Source organism: Oncorhynchus mykiss, chromosome 1, assembly GCF_057628025.1.
Source record: "Oncorhynchus mykiss isolate SJ-2025 chromosome 1, ASM5762802v1, whole genome shotgun sequence".
In the NCBI taxonomy this organism is placed as follows: Eukaryota; Metazoa; Chordata; class Actinopteri; order Salmoniformes; family Salmonidae; genus Oncorhynchus; species Oncorhynchus mykiss.
The window spans coordinates 57,639,576-57,662,412 of NC_143022.1; the positions used below are offsets into that span (position 1 = coordinate 57,639,576).

Sequence of the window (22,837 nt, forward strand, 5' to 3'; positions counted from 1 at the left end):
CATGAAGCAACTGACTTTCCAGTCTTGGCACACACTTTTTATACAGGTTTCATCCTTAAGTCACACACACACAGTACGTCCTCTTTATGTTAATGATTAATCCCCTCTGGCATTTAGCCGCCATTATCTTTTTGCCTTGCACTAATTTTACCTTGGTTTCACATTAGAGCATAAATTATATTGGTGGTGTTACCATAGCAACAGTCAACATTAGGCCATAGCAATGGTTAAAAAATAAACAGACATGCCCACTCCTAAGACAGGTGCATTTCTAATGGTGCCTAATGACCTAGACACACACAGAGAGTGCACTTATTGTGTGCATGTCTAAGCTGTATAATGTGCAAGCATGTACTGGAAAATTCCCAATATATTCCTCCCCTGGGGCTTACTAAGTCCCAAACCTTGAAGTTTGTTCCAGTACAAGTGAGAAGGAAAGCACCTTCTATGTTGCTAAGGAGACAATCTGCCTCCCTTTCACCTTATCAACCTTTGCTTCACTTTCTCATTCATACTGGGGAGTCGGGACCAAACATCTCCTTTCACATATAGCTAGAAGGAAGTAAAAGATCCCTCCTCAAGCCAAGTGTTCTTTAACATACAGTGTATGCATTTTTTAGCACTGCCCAAGGTTCTCGGTTATGTAAAATATAAGAATAACAAAAACATAAAAAATAATAAACTAAACCTCATAAACCTGTAACGTTCTCAATATGACACAACATATGGCCCTCCCTCACAGACACCTCTCTAACAACTATTTGGTCATAAGTGAAAAAACCTGTTAAAGAATTAAGGGTATGGTCTATGGACTCTTGTAACTGGAAAACCCTATGTCACATGCATGTCTAGGCGAACAGATATTCCGAAGGTCTAACATCATTTATCATTCAGCAACTTTTACATTGAGTACATGGTTATATTCTGTTGTACTATGTGCACACTTTAAACACATTCCTTATCCCAACATGGGGCAGTCCCCCTTCTGGCACATGACACAGAAAATTTGGTCAGCATGATGAAAATGTCCAAGTTTCACATCATCTAGTTTGCACCATTTTCACAAACCTCAGACATTGCAGGTTCAGGTACTGTTAATATACCTGTCACGGGGGATTTGCTACACAGTATACAATTGTCCATTCTATGTTTTTGGGCTGGCCCACTTATACCAGCCATTTGTTGTTGCTTTTCTCAATTTTGGGTCAATGTTTGATTCTGGGGTATTTTCTTCATTGTGGCTACCCCAGTTTGTAACAGATGTCCAGATTTTCTGTAGCAACCCACTTTCTTGTGGTTTTGCCATTGTCTTAGTTGGTGTACTAGTGCTAGTGGGAGTTGTTTTTACCATTTCTTCTAGCTTTGCCGCTTTTGCTGTCAAGGCCATTCTACCGTTCTTCATCTGTCCTGGTTTCCACTGTCTGTTAGGAGGACCATGTGAGGGCAGAGAAGTCGATGGTAGGGAGTCTCCTTCCCATTCTCCTGACGTTATTTCTCCGTCCCCTTGGACAGTGCCTCCGTCAGGGATATCTGCCAGAGTAGGTATGTCATCAGGAGTAACAGGCATGTCATCCTCTTTATCCCTGGACTCTGGATATTCAGGAGAGAGTGTCTGTTGGCTATTGGGAGATGCACCTTGGTCCTCTTCTCCTTCTGTTTCCTCCAGGCTCCTGCCTGGTGTATCAGCATCCTCTTCTTCCTCATGGCTCGATGGTCGCTCGCCGATCCCTTCCGGATCTCTGGTACAGTGGTTTAAATGGTACCATGTAGTGCTTCCTGTCACCTGGATGGCTGTTGGTGTTGCTAGGACCACTTCGTAGGGACCCTCTCACCTTGGCTCGTTCCACCTCCTCCGGAATACTCTGATGTAGACCTGGTCCCCTGGGATCACCGGACAGGGAACCTCTGGTCCTGGTTCAGATTTTCACCTTTTTTTCCGTGAGGTTTTCAAACTCAGAGACTTGTTCTATGGTTACACCATACATAATCTTATTTCCATCTCTCATCACACAACAAAATGACATTCCAGCTGAAGCTGGTGGATTCCTTCACTTCAGCTGAGCTGTCTCTCCACTTTCTCCTTCTGGTTCCTAAGAGATTGGTAGCATAATAATAAGTATTGGAAAGCAACGAAAAACACAAAACATAACAGTATTAGCAATGTAAGTTATGCATAATGACCAAAGACTGAGACCATGACAATTCCCACTCTCTCTTCACCGGACTCTATACCGCCAGGATACTTTTCTTCTGGACACCACAAAAATGAAGGCCCTAAAAAGCCTCCTCATGCTTTCGACCAGTCTTCCCCTTTCCGGCCTCAGCTTCCGAGAGGTGTACCCAAGCTATGTCACTTCACTTTGTTCCCCATCTCCTTCATTGCCACTTGATAGGCACGTCACCTGATAGGAAAGTGTGTATCCCTAATCAACGCTACATTCTCTTGAGGTAACTCAGCACTGCATATGCTTTCACATAAATGCCTTCAAAATATTATTTAGAATGCAATTACCTCTACATCTATCCTCTTTCATATGATGCATTAACCAATAAAGCAGCTAACCCAACTATGATGTTAAAGTAGCTCCTAGACCCAACCCATCTGCATGTCTACAGTGGAATCTAGTCTCTCTCTTTGGCTCCGCTTCCTCTGTCATGTCTTCAAGATCACCCATTATGCAGCTGGACCTTTCTTCTCGTAAGAACTATGCACCCACCGAGGAAAGACATGACGATCTTCACCGCTGCAGGTGCTGTAAGGAGTACTGTGTGTGGACCAGAACAACGATGTCCCTGGTGTATCTTGATGTACACTCAAGCCCATGCCCTTGGTTATCTCTGGCTCCTTATGCGCTGCTTTCACCTGAGGACATACACACTGCAACACATGGGTCATTTCCTGACAACATAGACTCTCCTCCAATGGCAAGATCACTAATTTGTGATATTTAAATAACAGCCCCCCCTGTACTCCCATCGGTGTCCCAGTTACCAAGCCATGTGGCAGAGGTCTTCATAAACTGATATCCCAACAATGCTACTAAAATAACCCCTGCTACTACTAACATGGCCCATGCCTATGCCTCAATTACGGCCCCTACAGCAGCTGCCGTAAGAATAACACCTGCATGTAATCTGTCAAGTGTGTCAAGAATATTCAACTTAACAAAAGTGTGAGCCACAGGTTTCTTGAAAGTTTACCATAGTGTCTGAAATGCCACCACTATCTATTTTACTCTCACCATGCTCTGGGTATGTGTAATTTTCAATTTAACTTCATTAACTCCCTATATTGTGCACAGTTGGCTGTCCTCCCTCTCCTATGAGCTATCTCCTGTAACAATATGCGGTCTCTGGGAATGACACTTCTATATCACCACAACCTTAATTTATGAGCCCCCACAGGTCTTTACTGCAGTCAATCCCACTTAACAGCCCTATGTAAACATTCTGTCTCAAACACCTCCTGCTACAGATACATTTGCACATATATCAAACCCATAACACACTAGTCACTACTCCTAATGCACTTCTTCAGTTCTAAACATACTAAAACATTCTCAAGTCAATTAGTCAATATACACCAGTCCCTCCTCTGGAACAATAATCACTCTTATGTTCCACGAAACCTAAAAAGATATTGACTTGAAAAGGAAAGAGATTTTTTTTTTTTAAATAAACAAATGTTTAATAATTTCACACCACTTAGTGATGCGACTAAAACTAGGGGGGAAAAATGGCCATCAGCATTTTAATGTTAAATCGCATCGATACATAGACATGGCTGGTTGATACTGTACAATTAATTGCATACAAGGCTCAAAGTCTGTGTTTTGCGATAACACCCAAGGATATGTTCTATGCCTTCTCCTTCGTCTTCATCCTTGGGTGTTATCGCAAAACACAGACTTTGAGCCTTGTATGCAATTAATTGTACAGTATCAACCAGCCATGTCTATGTATCGATGCGATTTAACATTAAAATGCTGATGGCATCGTAAAACCAAAGAAAACAAAAAACTTCATGGTTGACCCAAGCTGTCATCCAGTTCTCTAACAAACAACCTCCCTGTCGGAGGACACTTAGAAATAAGGTTTCTGTAGCCTCCCTAGGTCAAATAAATTAATGGTACAATTTTGAATAGAGACTGGTGTTACTCATTCATTTAATAATTAAATTCCACCTGTATTCGATCATTTCTAGTGAGAATGATCAGGCCTCAGAAAGTCAGGATAGAGGGCATTCGACACCTATTAAAATATTTCCTCTCCCTTTTCTTTCCCTGACCTTCTGAAAACATTTAAATACCTTTCAAAACATTTCCATCCTTCTGCATACCAAATTTAAAACTCAATTGAAAAGACCCCATCTGAAATAAATCCCACAGTATTAACACCAGTAACGCATATTCATAACTGGTGTGTGTGTGTGTGTGTGTGTGTGTGTGTGTGGTAAGCCATATAACAAAAACAAACAAAAATGGTCAGGCCTTATTTAATTTGGTAACTCCTTTTTACCACTGAATCCGGATACTTTCATGCCTAACATTTGTTTGACTAAACCCTCTTCCAAGACCATAGCCTCAGGAAACATTTCAAAGAGAGAGAATGAAACCCCCTCCTCTACTGGAAAAGAAAGTGTACATTTCGTTAGCATTCACTATGCTACATCTTAATCAGCAATCCCAAAGTATTATTTACAAACCAAACATAATGGTAAATCCACTGTCCTTACTCCTGTGGCGGAAGAATCAGAATTAGTTGTGTAACATAGATAATTAAGATGTCTTATCTGCATAATATGCTTATGTGATATACTTGTTATTAGAATGTATCCCTTCAGACTCTGGTGTTGGCAGTTGCACTTCTTCCCTCGGCTGGGGCTCAGTCACCTGGGGCATTATATAAAGTGACATAGTTTAAAGTGACTAGTGATACATTTATTACATAAATGTTTAATTATTAAAGTGGCTAGAGATTGAGTCAATATGTTGGCAGCAGCCACTCAATGTTAGTGAAGGCTGTTTAACAGTCTGAGTGCTATGAGGCGATAGTCATTTAGCTCAGTTACCTTAGCTTTCTTGGGAACTGGAACAATGGTGTCCCTCTAGAAGCATGTGGGAACAGCAGACTGGGATAAGGATTGATTGAATATGTACGTAAACACACCAGCCAGCTGGTCTGCACATGCTCGGAGGACGCGGCTAGGGATGCCGTCTGGGCTGGCAGCCTTGCGAGGGTTAACACATTCAAATGCTTTACTCACGTTGGCTGCAGTGAAGAAGAGTCTGCAGGTTTTGTTAGCGGACCGTGTCGTTGGCACTGTATTGTCCTGAAAGCGAGTCCATTATTTATTTTTTTGTAGTCCATGATTGACTGTAGACCCTGCCACATACCTCTCGTGTCTGAGCCGTTGAATTGTGACTCTACTTTGTCTCTATACTGACGCATAGCTTGTTTGATTGCCTTTCAGAGGGAATAGCTACACTGTTTGTATTCGGTCATGTTTCCGGTCTCCTTGCCCTGATTTAAAAGCAGTGGTTTGTGCTTTCATCTTTGCACGAATACGGCCATCAATCCACGGTTTCTGGTTGGAGAAGGTTTTAATAGTTGCTGTGGGTACAACATCGCCGATGCAGTTGCTAATAAACTCGATCACCGAATCAGCGTATGTGGAACATATCCCAGTCCACGTGATCGAAGCAATCTTGAAGCGTGGAATCAGATTGGTCGGACCAACATTGAACAGACCTGTGCACGGGCGTTTCCTGTATTAGTTTCTGTCTATAGGCTGGGAGCAACAAAATGGAGTCGTGGTCAGATTTTCCGAAAGGAGGGCGGGGCAGGACTTTGTATGTGTCGTGGAAGTTAGAGTAACAATGGTCCAGGATTTTTTATGCCCGGGGAGCACATTCGATATGCTGATAAAATTTAGGGAGTCTTGTTTTCAGATTAGCCTTGTTAAAATCCCCAGCTACAATGAATGCAGCCTCAGGATATGTGGTTTCCAGTTTACATAGAGTCCAACGAAGTTCATTCAGGGCCATCGATGTGTCTGCTTGGGTGGGATATATACGGCTGTGATTTTAATCGAAGAGAATTCTCTTGGTAGATAATGCGGTCGACATTTGATTGTAAGGAATTCTAGGTCAGGTGAACAAAAGGACTTGAGTTCCTGTATGTTGTTATGATTACACCCTGTCTCGTTAATCATAAGGCATACCCCCCCCCCGCCCTCCTTCTTACCAGAGAGATGTTTGTTTCTGTCGGCGCGATGCGTGAAGAAACCAGGTGACTGTACCGACTCCGATAGCGTGTCTCGAGTGAGCCACGTTCCCGTGAAACAAAGAACGTTACAATTTCTATCCCTCTGGAAGGCAACCCTTGCTCGGATTTCGTCTACCTTGTTTTCAAGAGACTGGACGTTGGCGAGTAGTAAACTCAGGAGCTTTGCGTGATGTGCCCTTCTACGGAGCCTGACCAGAAGACCGCTTCTTCTGCCCCTCCTGCGGTACCATTGTTTTGGGTCGCCAGCTGGGATCCGATCCATTGTCCTGGGTGGTGGACCAAACTGAGGATCCGCTTCGGGAAAGTCGTATTCCGTGTCGTAATGTTGGGAAGTTGACGTTGCTCATATATCCAATAGTTCCTCCCGGCTGTATGTAATAAAACTTAAGATTTCCTGCGGTAACAATGTAAGAAATAATACATAGAAAAACAAAATACTGCATAGTTTCCTGAGAACACGAACCATCTCAGTCGGTGCCGGACAACAACATCTGCTAACCATGTGTATGTGACAAATAAATTTGATTTGATTTTGAATATGGCTGAAAAAAAAACTTGCTAAATAGATATTTTCTTAAATTAACTTCATGACAAAAAAATATGCACAATCGTTTGTCTCTACATTAACTAACATATTCCTCTCAATTGTAAATGTTTTGCTTGACTCGTTATGACGTTATAACTACATACATTTGCTTCCCTGAAATGTTTTGTCAGCCATCTTTGCTGAAGGACGGGTGGCCCGCGTTAAATTCGTCATTGGAACCACTCGATCTGATTGGTCATATAAAAACCTTGTGATCCAATTGCATAATGACTGCTATAACTCCCCCTTGTGGTGGTCTGGAGCAATGAAGCTGTGACGCTGGGTACCTCTAAGTCCGCGGTGTAAGCTCGCAACTTTTAAAGGAGGAACTACTGTATATTCACGTCATCAAATAATTGATTATAACACACTGTTTTGCAATGAAGGTCTACAGTAGCTTCAACAGCACTCTGTAGGGTAGCATCATGGTGTAGGCGGAGGACAGCTAGCATCTGTCTGCCTCTGGGTACATTGACTTCATACAAAACCTTGGAGGCTCAAGGTTCTCACCCCCTTCCATAGACTTACACAGTAATAATGACAACTTCCGGAAGGCGTCCTGCTACCTGTCAGAGCTCTTGCAGCATGAACTGACATGTTGTCCACCCAAGCAAAGGATCAGATAATTAATATACACTGCTCAAAAAAATAAAGGGAACACTTTATCAACACAAGGAAACTCCAAGTCAATCACACTTCTGTGAAATCAAACTGTCCACTTAGGAATCAACACTGATTGACAATAAATGTAACATGCTGTTGTGCAAATGGAATAGACAACAGGTGGAACTTATAGGCAATTAGCAAGACACCACGGAATAAAGGAGTGGTTCTGCAGGGAGTGACCACAGACCACTTCTCAGTTCCTATGCTTCTTGGCTGATGTTTTGGTGACTTTTGAATGCTGGCGGTGTTTTCACTCTAGTGGTAGCATGAAACGGAGTCTACAACCCACACAAGTGGCTCAGGTAGTGCAGCTCATCCAGGATGGCACATCAATGCGATGTGTCTGTAAGCGTAGTGTCCAGAGCATGGAGGCGCTACCAGGAGACAGGCCAGTACATCAGGAGACGTGGAGGAGGCCGTAGGAGGACAACAACCCAGCAGCAGGACCGCTACCTCCGCCTTTGTGCAAGGAGGAACAGGAGGAGCACTGCCAGAGCCCTGCAAAATGACCTCCAGCAGGCCACACATGTGCATGTGTCTGCTCAAACGGTCAGAAACAGACTCCATGAGGGTGGTATGAGAGCCCGACATCCACAGGTGGGGGTTGTGCTTACAGCCCAACACCGTGCAGGACGTTTGGCATTTGCCAGAGAACACCAAGATTGGCAAATTCGCCACTGGTGCCCTGTGCTCTTCACAGATGAAAGCAGGTTCACACTGAGCACGTGACAGACGTGACAGAGTCTGGAGACGCCGTGGAGAACGTTCTGCTGCCTGCAACATCCTCCAGCATGACCGGTTTGACGGTGGGTCAGTCATGGTGTGGGGTGGCATTTCTTTGGTGGGCAGAAACCACAGCCCTGTGCGCAGCCCTCCATGTGCTCGCCAGAGGTAGCCTGACTGCCATTAGGTACCGAGATGAGATCCTCAGACCCCTTGTGAGACCATATGCTGGTGCAGTTGGCCCTGGGTTCCTCCTAATGCAAGACAATGCTAGACCTCATGTGGCTGGAGTGTGTTAGCAGTTCCTGCAAGAGGAAGGCATTGATACTATTGACTGCCCCGCCCGTTCCCCAGACCTGAATCAAATTGAGCACATCTGGGACATCATGTCTCGCTCCATCCACCAACGCCACGTTGCACCACAGACTGTCCAGGAGTTGGCGGATGCTTTAGTCCAGGTCTGGGAGGAGATCCCTCAGGAGACCATCCGCCACCTCATCAGGAGCATGCCCAGGTGTTGTAGGGAGGTCATACAGGCACGTGGAGGCCACACACACTACTGAGCCTCATTTTGACTTGTTTTAAGGACATTACATCAACGTTGGAACAGCCTGTAGTGTGGTTTTCCACTTTAATTTTGTGTGTGACTCCAAATCCAGACCTCCATGGGTTGATCAATTTGATTTCCATTGATAATTTTTGTGTGATTTTGTTGTCAGCACATTCAACTATATAAAGAAAAAATGTAATAAGAATATTTCATTCATTCAGATCTAGGATGTGTTATTTTAATGTTCCCTTTATTTTTTTGAGCAGTGTAATACTGAAAGTATAAGCTGGCTAGCACTGCAGTGCATAAAATGCGTTGAGTAGTTGACTCAGAGATAGACAGTTTTGAATAAATTAATATCTTCCAAAATTAAGGAAGAGAGAGCTACATTTCATAGTGTATTTTTTTCACTTTCACCTACTTAACTAGTCAAATGCAGCCAGTTAGTTCAGCCTACTCAAACAGAGGGATGTTAGCTTGCTAGCTATTGCTAGCCAATACTGGAACTCTTCAATGTCAAGGTAAGCTTTTGATGTTATTAATTTATTGACCCCGGGGCTCGTGGGTGTAACCGCTAAACTGATTGCTGCTGACTACATTGTACTGCATGACTGCATGATTTTGACCTGTGCACGTGCTACGTTCTAAACTTTCATTCATAGGCTAGGTTGTAGCAACCTCATGATGGGTACAAGGAGTATCATATACAGTTGAAGTCAGAAGTTTACATACACCTGAGCCAAATACATTTAAACTCAAATTCCCTGTCTTAGGTCAGTTAGGATCACCACTTTATTTTAAGAATGTGAAATGTCAGAATAATTGTAGAGAGAATTATTTATTTCAGCTTTTATTTCTTTCATTACATTCCCAGTGGGTCAGAACTTTACATACACTCAATTAGTATTTGGTAGCATTGCCTTTACATTTTTTAACTTGGGTCAAACATTTCGGGTAGCCTTCCGCAACCTTCCCACAATAAGTTGGGTGAATTTTATCCCATTCATCCTGACAGCTGGTGTAACTGAGTCAGGTTTGTAGACCTCCTTGCTCCCACACGCTTTTTCAGTTCTGCCCACAAATGTTCTATAGGATTTTGGTCAGGGCTTTGTGATAGCTGTTGGGGAATAATCAGAATTGGTTGGTAACATAGGTAAGATGTTTTATATTCATCATATGTTTGTAAGTTACTTCTCATCAGAATGTTATTTTTGTATACTACTGTGGCGGGGTTGCAGTATCTGTTTTATGTCAAGACTAAGTTGCTTGGGCCGGAGAGAGGGGAGAGGTCAAGCGTGTATCTCTTGTGTCTGTGTGCCAGTCAGTGTGTCTCTGTGATCTTGTCAAGATAGGATGGATTTGTTATATGCCTGTTGATATGGAGGATTGGTTTTTTGGTCTGAGTTTGAGAAAATAACATGTTTTTGGAGACAAAGCTGAACGTTGAATTATGCCGATGCTGTGTTATCCTGTGTGTGTCTTTGCTATAAAGGATCTCAGTTGAAATGTGGAAGGGACTCTCAGAGAATTCATTGATAGACACTGAATTGATCTGAGAGTCACAGGGTTGTGATAGAGCTCATAAAATTAAAGATGGACTTTGTGATAACTAACTCTGACTTGTGTGGTTTGCCTCATGATTTGGTAAATAGAGGAAATTTCCACGACATAGCCACTCCAATACCTTGACTTTGTTGTCCTTTAGCTATTTTGCCACAACTTTGGAAGTATGCTTGGGGTTATTGTCCACTTGAGATGTTGCTTCAATATATCCACATAATTTTCCTACCTCATGATGCCATCTATTTTGTGAAGTGCACCAATCCCTCCTGCAGCAAAGCACCCCCACAACATGATGCTGCCGCCATCCCCGTGCTTCACGGTTGGGATGGTGTTCTTCGGCTTGCAAGCCTCCCCCTTTTTCCTACAAATATAACGATGGTCATTGTGGCCAAACAGTTCTATTTTTGTTTCATCAGACCAGAGGATGTTTCTCCAAAAAGTACGATCTTTGTCCCCATGTGCAGTTGCAAACCGTAGTCTGGCTTTTTTTATGGTTGTTTTGGAGCAGTGGCTTCTTCCTTGCTGAGGGCCTTTCGGGTTATATCGATCGATTTAGGACTCGTTTGTACCTGTTTCCTCCAGCATCTTCACAAGGTCCTTTGCTGCTGTTCTGGAATTGAATTACACTTTTCCCACCAAAGTACGTTCATCTCAACGAGACAGAACATGTCTCCTTCCTGAGCAGTATGACGGATGCGTGGTCCCATGGTGTTTATACTTGCGCACTATTGTTTGTACATATGAACGTGGTACATTCAGGCGTTTTGGAAATTGCTCCCAAGGATGAACCAGACTTGTGGAGGTCTACATTTTTTAATGAGGTCTTGGCTGATTTTCTTTTGATTTCCCCATGATGTCAAGCAAAGAGGCACAGTTTGAAGGTAGGCCTTGAAATACATCCACAGGTACACCTTCAATTGACTCAAATGATGTCAATTAGCCTATCAGAAGCTTCTAAAGCCATGGCATAATTTTCTGGAATTTTAAAATCTGTTTAAAGGCACAGTCAACTTAGTGTATGTGAACTTCTGACCCACTGGAATTGTGATACAGTGAATTATAAGTGAAATATTCTGTCTGTAAACAATTGTTGGAAAAATTACTTGTCATGAGGAAAGTAGATGTTCTAACCGACTTGCCAAAACTATAGTTTGTTAACAATAAATTTGTGGAGTGGTTGAAAAACGAGTTTTCAACTTCCGACCTCAACTGTAGTAGCCTAAACCTATCAAAGTTACATTAAACGGGGTGAATGGAACATGATTGACGGTCATAGAATATGCTGTAATAGAAATAAGGCCATGTTCATAAAAAAATTATCATCATCCATCTTTAATGGTACCGACCGCCACTGATCAAAATGCATATTGGGTTCATTCCAAAACATGTGAGTTTTTCAGTTTAATACATTGATAAGAAACGTGTTTAATATTTTCTGCCACTAATGGTCCCTTTTCTCTCTTTGTTCACAAGAGATCCTTTTGACTCTGCATTTTTTCTTGTGCCCTTTCCAGGGAGCAAGGTCATGAAGGAAGGGGGGGGGGACAGATGAGTGATGGTCTTTGGTGGCCTTTATGGCCCCTTCATACAATGAAGCAAATTCCAGTTCTTGTAACCCAATGGTAGGAAGGGTGACCCTGGTTCCTGTTTGAATGTGAAATTTTAAATGTCCTCCTCGTGGGCCCTCGTCAAATACCTGTCTTCCATGGCATGGGCCTGTGCCAAGTTGTGGTGTCTGGTTGGTATTATGCTTGGGTAGTATATATGTTTTTTGTATACCATTAAAACTATTTCTTTGAAGTTTTTATATACATTATAATATCTGTTGCTACTTTTTAAGTAAATTCAGCTGTGCAATATGTGTCCCACCACCTGGATTCGGGTCTTATGTAGCAAAATAAAAAATGCTGCAAAGTTGGTTAGGAGCAAGGAAACAGGCGACTATGTCTATTGGCACCATCTTGTCCATCTAAAGTGTCTTCAGAAAGTATTCACACCCCTTGACTTTTTCAAAATGTTGTAGTGTTACAGCATGAATTTCAAATGTTTAGATCACTGGCCTTTGTTCACACCCTCTTAATCCTTAGCCCCACCCATCTCTTTAAGGATTCATTTGTGAGGCCCTGTGCTAAACAGAGTGAGTAGTGTAGTAAACAACCAAAGATTTCAAGACTAAAAGTGGTGAAAGTAATAGCCTACAATAAGGGAAAACTCCAGGTAAAAATACACTTTATCAAGTCCTTGGCATATATCCTAATCTGACTTTGGTGAAGGTCATGTTGTTCTTCACATTAGTCTCTGGTAAACACACACTATATCAATAAACTCTGTTTATTTGTCACATGCACAGGGTACGGAGGTGTGAATGGTACTTTAAAATGGTTACTTGCATATTTGCATAGTAGCAATATCAAAAACAGAAAGTGTCCAGATAAAAATGTTATAATTATTTTATGACGCTTTCCCAGACACACTTGTCTAAATTGATTGGTCATGTGAAATAAATGCTGTAACCACCCCGTGCCACATCTAGCTAAGTGAATGGGTCACTATTGTCTAGACATTTACACGTGTAAAATACAATAGATGGCCGTACTCACCCCCAGCCAAACCTGGCTAACTTGATGGGTCATGTAATCATCTGAAGAAGTGGAGTCTTTTGTTTAGACATGTAGCTAGCTAGCTAAACAATAAACTGGCATAGTCCCAACTCATTCTACTACCACCAACGCAAACTGATTGTCATAGCTGTAGTATGAATCTGCAGGTAGCTAAAGCTAACCAACTAGGTTCAATGTTAGCTAGATAGATAACATTAGGCTTTAACTAGCAATGCAAATGGATTTCTGATTCAAATAATATTACTTACCATATTATACATGTGAGCTAGCGAGCCAGCAAGCTAATTAGCTAGCGAGCCAGCAAGCTAACGTTCACTAGCTAGCTAACAGTACGCTTTAACTTGCAATGAAAGCCATATAACTTTATGAACTGGACTGCCTGTTTTTGCAATTATTATTTTTGCAGTCGTTAGCATATTTAGCTAGCAGCCTCCATGGAAATTGTTATTACTTGTGCTAATGTAACGGATGTGAAACGCTAGCTTAGTTAGCGGTGGTGCGCGCTAAATAGTGTTTCAATCGGTGACGTCACTTGCTCTGAGACCTTGAAGTAGTGGTTCCCCTTGCTCTGCAAGGGCCGCGGCTTTTGTGGAGCGATGGGTAACGATGCTTCGTGGGTGACTGTTGTTGATGTGTGCAGAGGGTCCCTGGTTCGCGCCTGGGTATGGGCGAGGGGACGGTCTAAAGTTATACTGTTACACAAATTTTCTTAGCATTCTGGTAATAGACGCCCAATAGGCTTTTTTTGTGCCTTGTGTACTAAAATGGTAATACCGTAAATCCCGGGATGAGAGAAGGATGGTATGATGTTATGAAAATCTGGATACTGCACAACCCTAGTTGGTGTCAGTGTGCCACTTTAGTTCCTGCCACCATGTTCCCACTGCAGCAGTCTCCCAGCAATCTTCCAGCCAACAGGGTGATCCTCATTCATTACCGTCCCAAACCAATTCCAGAACTTCCTGGCATGGTGCTCTGCCAGGCTATGGTGTCTAGTGTCTCTCTCAGTGTGCCTCTATCCCTCACCGCAGCAGTCCTTGAGCAAACCGGGCATTCCTCAAACTGGTTATCCCTGTCCCAAACTCCAACCCAGATATAGAAGGCTTAGCCTAATGAATGGAGAGTTCCAGTTCGTTCTAGAAGGAGCTTGATAGTCTGCAGCCTGACAGAAGTAAATGAGGAGGCAATGTCCCTATCCAGTTCAAAGGACCATGAAAAAGATAGCCACTTTTGGTTTTGTACAGGCAAACAGTAGGACTTCAGGTTGGCTTGTTGCCTCCTGAGAGCTATGGCTTCAGTTTATGCAGAATCACACAGACAGACAGACGGACGGACGGACGGACGCACGCGCGCTGAGTCTGGTCTGGGCACTCAAGGCTGGAGAGAGGGATGGAGACAAGTGTACAGGACGTTGTGAAAGAGAGGGAAAGTTAGAGCCAGGTGGGGGTTTCTCCCTCCTCCTGTCCTTCAACCAGTTCGCATGAATGCCTCAGCCTGGAGTGGGGAGAATCATTTAAAATATTCTCGTGACTAGGACAAGTTCTTCACATACTGTATGAGCAACACTATAAAAAGACTTAACCGAATAATAAAAATAAAAAACTTTGACGCAAGAGTTTATCTGCAACTATTTTTGAGCATTCTAGTTCTTCTACTCTCCCTCTCCGGCCTACTCCCCACTGACAATGTTTGGGTGAGTGAATTACAGATTTCAGAACTGTTACTGGAAACTTGAGTCCTTTTGATCTAGTGTTTTTACAAAAAAAAGTGTGCCAAATATTCAAACAATTCGTATGATTGACTGTATTTTTGGGGGGACGGTGGATTTCTTAGCCTGGTCTTAGATCTGTTTGTGGCATCTTGCCAACTTTTTTTGGTCATTGTCATGCTTAACCAAACAGAGATGGCAAGACAATTCAAAGAGACCTCGTTCCAAGCTATAGATTTCTGGCTTCAGTAGGCTGAAACATGATGAATGAGTCAATTTATATTTTCCAAATTCAAATGTCCCAACCCCAGGACAGTATGTGTGTGTGTGTGATCCGTGTGGGATTTGAACCCACAAACCCATTTGAAGTATCTACTCTACAGGACTGAGATTCTCCACAAACAGAGTTTTTTATAAGGCTAACTGCTCACTGTCTCTCTAGATTCCTGCGTCTGTTTCTATCACTGTGGAATGGGAGCTATGTGATAAGAATTCCTTTAGCATCAGCCCTGGAATGGAACCTGAGATATTCCAAGATCTCTGGCTTCTGTCTGTCTGGATTGTGGAATACCATGTGCTTCTTACTGTACTGTACATCACAGAAAGGGGAATGTAGAAGAGATTCCATTCCAAAATATAACTCTTATGTCTTCACTTCACTCATTCATCCCTATCAAACTATTAAAGACTTTCGACTTCCGTCTCTTTGCTCATCTTCTCCACTGTGCCCCAGCTCTGCTGAATGTAATTTATCTCAGTCAACATTTTGCTCCACCAGTGTTGTGTTTTGGTATTACTTTAATCATCTAATGAATATTACAGCATTCCTGACTCATCTTCTCCATTCACCAGGTGATAGCCAGGAGGAAAGAGGGCTCTGGGAAGGTAAAGGTGCTGCTCCACTGGACTCCAGAGGACATGTAAGTAGTATGGACTATCTTGGGCACCCTAATTGACTCTGAAGGGAGTATTACGGTCTATTCAATTTGTCTTTGTGTAACCAGGATAGGTCACTTAGCAACAACCTTGGTTGTTTTCGAGGGATCCATAAAAACATCACATTGAATAAATCAGAAAAATTCACAATAAAGCAACATAAGAAATTGGTTGATGGGCAGGCGATGGTGTTTGTTTGTGTGGACTTCCTGACGGGCCGCCCCCAGGTGTTGAGGGTAGGTAGCAACACATATGTTCACCCATGACTGCATGGCCAGGCACGACTCCAACACAATCATTAAGTTTGCAGACGACACAACAGTGGTAGGCCTGATCACCGACAACGACGAGACAGTCTTCAGGGAGGAGGTCAGAGACCTGGCCGGGTGGTGCCAGAACAAAAAAATGTTTTTATGCATGTCTTTTCGATCCTCCTCCGTACTAGGCAGGGATATCCTTGTCTCATCGCGCACTAGCGACTCCTGTGCCGGGCGCAGTGCACGCTAACCAGGTCGCCAGGTGTACGGTGTTTCCTCCGACACATTGGTGCGGCTGTCTATCGGTCTATCTATAGAGGAGAGTTGAGAGGGAGGAGATATCACTTACTGAGACTTTTACTGATGGGGTAGAAGTGAGAGAGGGTGGGCATATTAGATCGGCATAATCTTCAGTCCATTCTGGGAGTGTGAGTGGATCTATTACTCAACTGGAGTAATGTACCCTCACTGGATCTGTAGGGGACGGTGTTAATGTGTTTGCGTGTTCGTGTCGCTTTCAGGGAAAAGTTTGACTTCATGTTTGTTTCAAATCTAATTTTATTAGACACTTGCGCCCGAATACAACAGTGAAATGCTTACTTACGAGCCTCTAACCAACAATGCAGAAGAAAAAAAACAGATGTGAATAAGAAATAAAAGTAACAAGTAATTAAAGAGCAGCAGTAAAATAACAATAGTGAGACTATATACAGGGGGGTACCGGTACAGAGTCAATGTGCGGGGGCACTGGTTAGTTGAGGTAATATGTACATGAAGGTAGAGTTATTAAAGTGACTATGCATAGATGATAACAACAGAGAGTAGCAGCGGCGTAAAAGAGCGGGAGAGGTTGTGTGTCTGTGGGGTGGGGGCAAAGCAAATAGTCTGGGTAGCCATTTGATCAGGAGTCTTATGGCTTGGGGGTAGAAGCTATTTAGAAGCCTCTTGAACCTAGACTTGGTGCTCCGGTACCGGAGAGAACAGAACAGCAGAGAGAACAGTGACTAGGGTGGCTCGATTATTTGACAATTTTTAGGGCCTTCCTCTGACACCGCCTGGTATAGACGTCCTGGATGGCAGGAAGCTTGGCCCCAGTGATGTACTGGACCGTTCGCACTACCCTCTGTAGTGACTTGCAGTTGAAGGCTGAGCAGTTGCCATACCAGGCAGATGCAACCAGTGCTCTCGATGGTGCAGCTGTAGAACCTTTTGAATATCTGAGGACCCATGACAAATCTTTTCAGTCTCCTGAGGAGGAATAGGTTTTGTTTTGCCTTCTTCACGACTGTCTTGGTGTGTTTGGACCATTCTAGTTTGTTGGTGATGTGGACACAAAGGAACTTGAAGCTCTCAATCTGCTCCATTACAGCCCGTCAATGAGAATGGGGGCGTGCTCGGTCCTCCTTTTCCTGTAATCCACAATCATCTCCTTAGTCTTGGTTACGTTGAGGGATTTTTTTTTTGTTCTGGCACCACCCGGCCAGGTCTCTGACCTCCTCCCTGAAGACTGTCTCGTCATTGTCGGTGATCAGGCCTACCACTGTTGTGTCGTCTGCAAACTTAATGATTGTGTTGGAGTCGTGCCTTGCCATGCAGTCATGGGTGAACATATGTGTTGCTACCTACCCTCAACACCTGGGGGCGGCCCGTCAGGAAGTCCAGGATCCAGTTGCAGATGGAGGTGTTTAGTCCCAGGATCCTTAGCTTAATGATGAGCTTTGAGTGTACTATGGTGTAGAATGCTGAGCTCTAGTCAATGAATAGCATTCTCACATAGGTGTTCCTTTTGTCCATGTGGGAAAGGGCAGTGTGGAGTGCAATAGAGATTGCATCATCTGTGGATCTGTTTGGGTGGTATGCAGATTGGAGTGGGTCTAGGGTTTCTGGGATAATGGTGTTGATGTGAGCCATTACAAGCCTTTCAAAGCACCTCATGGCTACGGACGTCTGTAGTCATTTAGGCAGGTTGCCTTCGTGTTCATGGGCACAGGGACTATGGTGGTCTGCTTGAAACATGTTGGTATTACAGACTCAATCAGGAACATGTTGAAAATGTCAGTGAAGACACTTGCCAGTTGGTCAGCACATGCCCGGAGCACGTCGGCTATGGAGAGCGTGATCACACAGTCATCCGGAACAGCTGATGCTCTCATTACATGCCTCAGTGTTGCTTGCCTCGAAGCGAGCATAGAAGTGATTTAGATTTTCTGGTAGGCTTGTGTCACTGGGCAGCTCGCGGCTGTGCTTCCCTTTATAGTCTGTAATAGTTTGCAAGCCCTGCCACATAAGACGAGCATCGGAGCCGGTGTCGTACGATTCAATCTTAGCCCTGTATTGACGCTTTGCCTGTTTGATGGTTCGTCGGAGGGCATAGCAGGATTTCTTTTAAGCTTCCGGGTTAGAGTCCCGCACCTTGAAAGCGGTAGCGCTACCCTTTAGCTCAGTGCGAATATTGCCTGTAATCCATGGCTTCTGGTTGGGGTATGTACTAGAGGTCGACCGATTATGATTTTTCAACGCCGATACCGATTATTGGAGGACAAAAAGGCCGATACCGATTAATCGGGCGATTTTTAAAATGTATTTGTAATAATGACAATTACAACAATACTGAATGAACACTTATTTTAACTTAATATAATACATCAATAAAATCAATTTAGCCTCAAATAAATAATGAAACATGTTAAATTTGGTTTAAATAATGCAAAAGCAAAGTGTTGGAGAAGAAAGTAAAAGTGCAATATGTGCCATGTAAGAAAGCTAATGTTTAAGTTCCTTGCTCAGAACATGAGAACATATGAAAGCTGGTGGTTCCTTTTAACATGAGTCTTCAATATTCCCAGGTAAGAAGTTTTAGGTTGTAGTTATTATAGGAATTATAGTACTATTTCTCTCTATACCATTTGTATTTCATATACCTTTGACTATTGGATGTTCTTATAGGCACTTTAGTATTGCCAGTGTAACAGTATAGCTTCCGTCCCTCTCCTCGCTCCTACCTGGGCTCGAACCAGGAACACATCGACAACAGCCACACTCGAGCAAGGGGAACAGAGCAAGGGAAACAACTACTCCTAGTCTCAGAGCGAGTGACGTTTGAAACGCTATTAGCGCGCACCCCGCTAACTACCTAGCCATTTCACATCACATCGTTACTCCAGCCTAATCTCGGGAGTTGATAGGCTTGAATTCATAAACAGCAGAGCTGCTGGAAAAACGCACGAAAGTCCTGTTTGAATGAATGCTTATGGGCCTGCTGGTGTCCACCATCGCTCAGTCAGACTGCTCTATCAAATCATAGAATTAATTATAACATAATAACACACAGAAATACGAGCCTTAAGTCATTAATATGGTCGAATCTGGAAACTATCATCTCGAAAACGAAACATTTATTCTTTCAGTGAAATACGGAACCGTTCCGTATTTTATCTAATGGGTGGCATCCATCAGTCTAAATATTCCTGTTACATTGCACAACCTTCCTTCAATGTAATGTCATAATTATGTAAAGTTCTAGTTTGCAATGAGCCAGGTGGCCCAAACGGTTGCATATACCCTGACTCTGCGTGCAATAAAGGCAAGAGAAGTGACACAATTTCACCTGGTTAATATTGCCTGCTAACCTGTATTTATTTTAGCTAAATATGCAGGTTTAAAAATATATACTTCAGTGTATTGATTTTAAGAAAGGCATTGATGTTTATGGTTAGGTACACGTTGGATCAACGACGGTCCTTTTTTCGCGAATGCTCACTGCATCGATTATATGCAACGCAGGACACGCTAGATAAACTAGTAATATCATCAACCATGTGTAGTAAATAGTGATTATGATTGATTAAGTTTAATGCTAGCTAGCAACTTACCTTGGCTTCTTACTGCATTCGCGTAACAGGCTCCTCGTGAGGCAGGTAGTTCGAGCGTTGGACTAGTTAACCGTAAGGTTGCAAGATTGAATCCCCGAGCTGACAAGGTAAAATCTGTCATTCTGCCCCTGAACAATGCAGTTAACCCACCGTTCCTAGGCTGTCATTAAAAATAAGAATGTGTTCTTAACTGACTTGCCTAGTTAAATAAAGATTAAATATGTAAACTTGAAATCGGCCCTAATTAATCGTCCATTCCGATTCATCGGTACATACAGTCACTGTGGGGACGACGTCCTCGATGCACTTATTGATAAAGCCTGTGACTGATGTGTTGTACTCATCAATGCCATCGGAAAATCCTGGAACATGTTCCAGTCTTTGATAGCAAAACAGTTTATTTTACCGTTATTTAACTAGGCAAGTCGGTTAAGAACAAATTCTTATTTTCAATGACGGCCTAGGAACAGTGGGTTAACTGCCTGTTCAGGGGCAGAACGACAGATTTGCCGCCCCATATATAGACCGAGTCAGTGGTGCTTCCTGCTTTAATTTTTGCTTGTAAGCAGGAATCAGGAGGATAGAATTGTGGTCGGATTTACCAAATGGAGGGCGAGGGTGAGCTTTGTACGCATCTCTGTGTGTGGAGTACAGGTGATCTGTATTTTTTTTTCCTCTGGTTGCACATTTAACATGTTGATAGAAATGAGGTAGAACTGATTTAAGTTTCCCTGCATTAAAATTTCCGTCCACTAGGAGCGCCGCGTCTGGGTGAGTGGTTTCCTCTTTGCTAATTTCCATATACAGCTGACTAAATGCGGTCTTAGTGCCATCATCCGTCTGTGGTGGTAAATAAACAGCCACAAAAAGTATAGCTGAGAACTCTCTAGGCAAGTAGTGTGGCCTGCAATTTATCACAAGATCCTCTACTTCAGGCGAGCAAAATCTAGAGACTTCCTTAGATTTCGTGCACCAGCTGTTGTTTGCAAATATGCACAGACCCCCCCCCCCATCTTACCGGAGTATGCTGTTCTATCTTGCCGGTGCAGCGTATATCCCGCTAGCTGAATATCCATGTCATCATTCAGCCACGATTCCGTGAAACATAAGATGCCTCGTCTAATATATTGTCCAATGATTGCACATTGGCGGGAAATATTGACGGTAACGGCAGCTTTCCCACTCGCCTTCTGTGGATCCTTACGAGGCATCCCACTCTGTGTCCTCTGTACCTGCGTCTCTTCCTCTTGCAAATAACTGGGATGTTGGCCTTGTCGGGTGTTCGGAGAATGTCCTGTGCGTCCTGCTGTTTGAAGAAAAAATATTTGTCTAATCCGTGGTGAATGATTGCTGTCCTGATATCCAGAAGCTCTTGTAAGATAAGGTTGCAGAAACATTATGTACAAAATAAGTTACAAATAATGAGAAAAAAAAACACATGAAACACCGTTTTCTTCCTGGGAAGGAGAGGAGGACCAAACTGCAGAGTGGTTATGGTTGAACATCTTTAATAAAGATGAAAACGTGAACACTGTACAAAATAAGAAACCGTGGAAAAACCAAAACAGTCCTAACTGGTGCAAAACACAGAGACAGGAAACAACCACCCACAAAATACCCAAAGAATATGGCTGCCTAAATATGGTTCCCAATCAGAGACAACGATAAACACCTGCCTCTGAGAACCACTCTAGGCAACCATAGACTCACCTAGACAACTACACTGAACACAACCCCATAAATCTAATAAACCCCTAGACAAGACGAAACACAAATAAATCACCCATGTCACACCCTGGCCTAACCAAAATAATAAAGAAAACACAGAATACTAAGGCCAGGGTGTGACAGGTTGGGCGCCCGTAAAACTGCTGCCATTTCTTCCGGCGCCATCTTACATTTTACCACAGGTGGACTCCAATCAAGTTCCATCAAGGATGGAAACTTAATTTTGGTATTGGTGTTTTTTATTTATTATTTATTTATTTCTAATTCATTTGTAAAAATGTCTAAAAACCTGTTTCGCTTCATTATTATGGGGTATTGTGTGTAGATTGATGAGGAAATCTATTGAATCAATTTTAGAATAAGCAACAAAATGTTGAAAAAGTCAAGGGGTCTGAATACCCTCATTTAGCCTCATTTATCCCTCATTTACTGAAGTGTTTCCTTTATTTTAGGAGTTACCTGTTAAATGGATTGAGAGGTATCGCTTAGGTCGCAACAAAATGAAATATGATGATAGGTAGCAATGATACAATTTTATGTGTGCAACATCTAAAGACCTTTGCCGTTATTGAAAGGACGTATTTGGGTGTTTTTGAAGCCTTTGTTCATGTTTTTTCAGGGCCCCATATTACACAATAAGGATGAATAATTGATTTGCTTTGGGTATGTTTCTTGAAAACAAGTGAAATAACAAAGGTGTGTGGACCTTTCTATGACATTCCATTCACATCAAAAATAGAGATTTGGTTGTAAAAAAATAACTTATCCTTTAAAATCCTGAATGTGCATCACCCAGCCGAGCTGGGGGCAGCATGTCAGCGATGCTAGCATGTCACAGAAATGGGTCCTCTGTCTCCAAGATTTCATGTCGAGCTATGTACGATTCACTTAGTATAAAGCTAGTTGTGTATTATTTGTCTTCGGGAACTGTCCAACTGGCAACAGCACAGCTCTGGAGGACATTCCCCACCTTTGTTTTTACACTGCTGCTGCTCACTGTTTATTATCTATGTATAGTCACTTTACCCCTACCTACATGTACAAATGACCTCAACTAACCTGTACCCCCGCACATTGACTCAGTGCCGTTAACCCCTGTATATAGCCTCGTTATTGTTATGTTAAGTAAATATTTTATTAACTCTATTTCTTGAACTGCATTGATAGTTAAGGGCTTGTAAGTAATCATAATCCTTATATAAATAGGCCCTTTTAATTTTGTCTGGCTTGCCATTCCAAATAAAATGGAAACATTTTTGCTCATATAATTTAAAAACCGGTTGCTAGGTGTAGGCAAGACCATAAGCAAATAGGTAAACCGGGATATGAATAAAGCGTA

General features: G+C 42.7%; 1 protein-coding gene across 2 annotated transcripts in view; it reads left to right on the top strand.

Moving 5' to 3' along the window:
- LOC110525494 (zinc finger protein aebp2) overlaps positions 1–22,837 on the top strand; it is a 63,351-nt gene that overhangs the window by 34,882 nt on the left and 5,632 nt on the right. For both annotated transcript variants that reach the window (XM_021605644.3, XM_021605663.3), the window contains exon 6: positions 15,558–15,625. In XM_021605644.3, the coding sequence (XP_021461319.1) occupies positions 15,558–15,625 (68 nt within the window). The remainder of the gene's footprint in view (positions 1–15,557; positions 15,626–22,837) is intronic.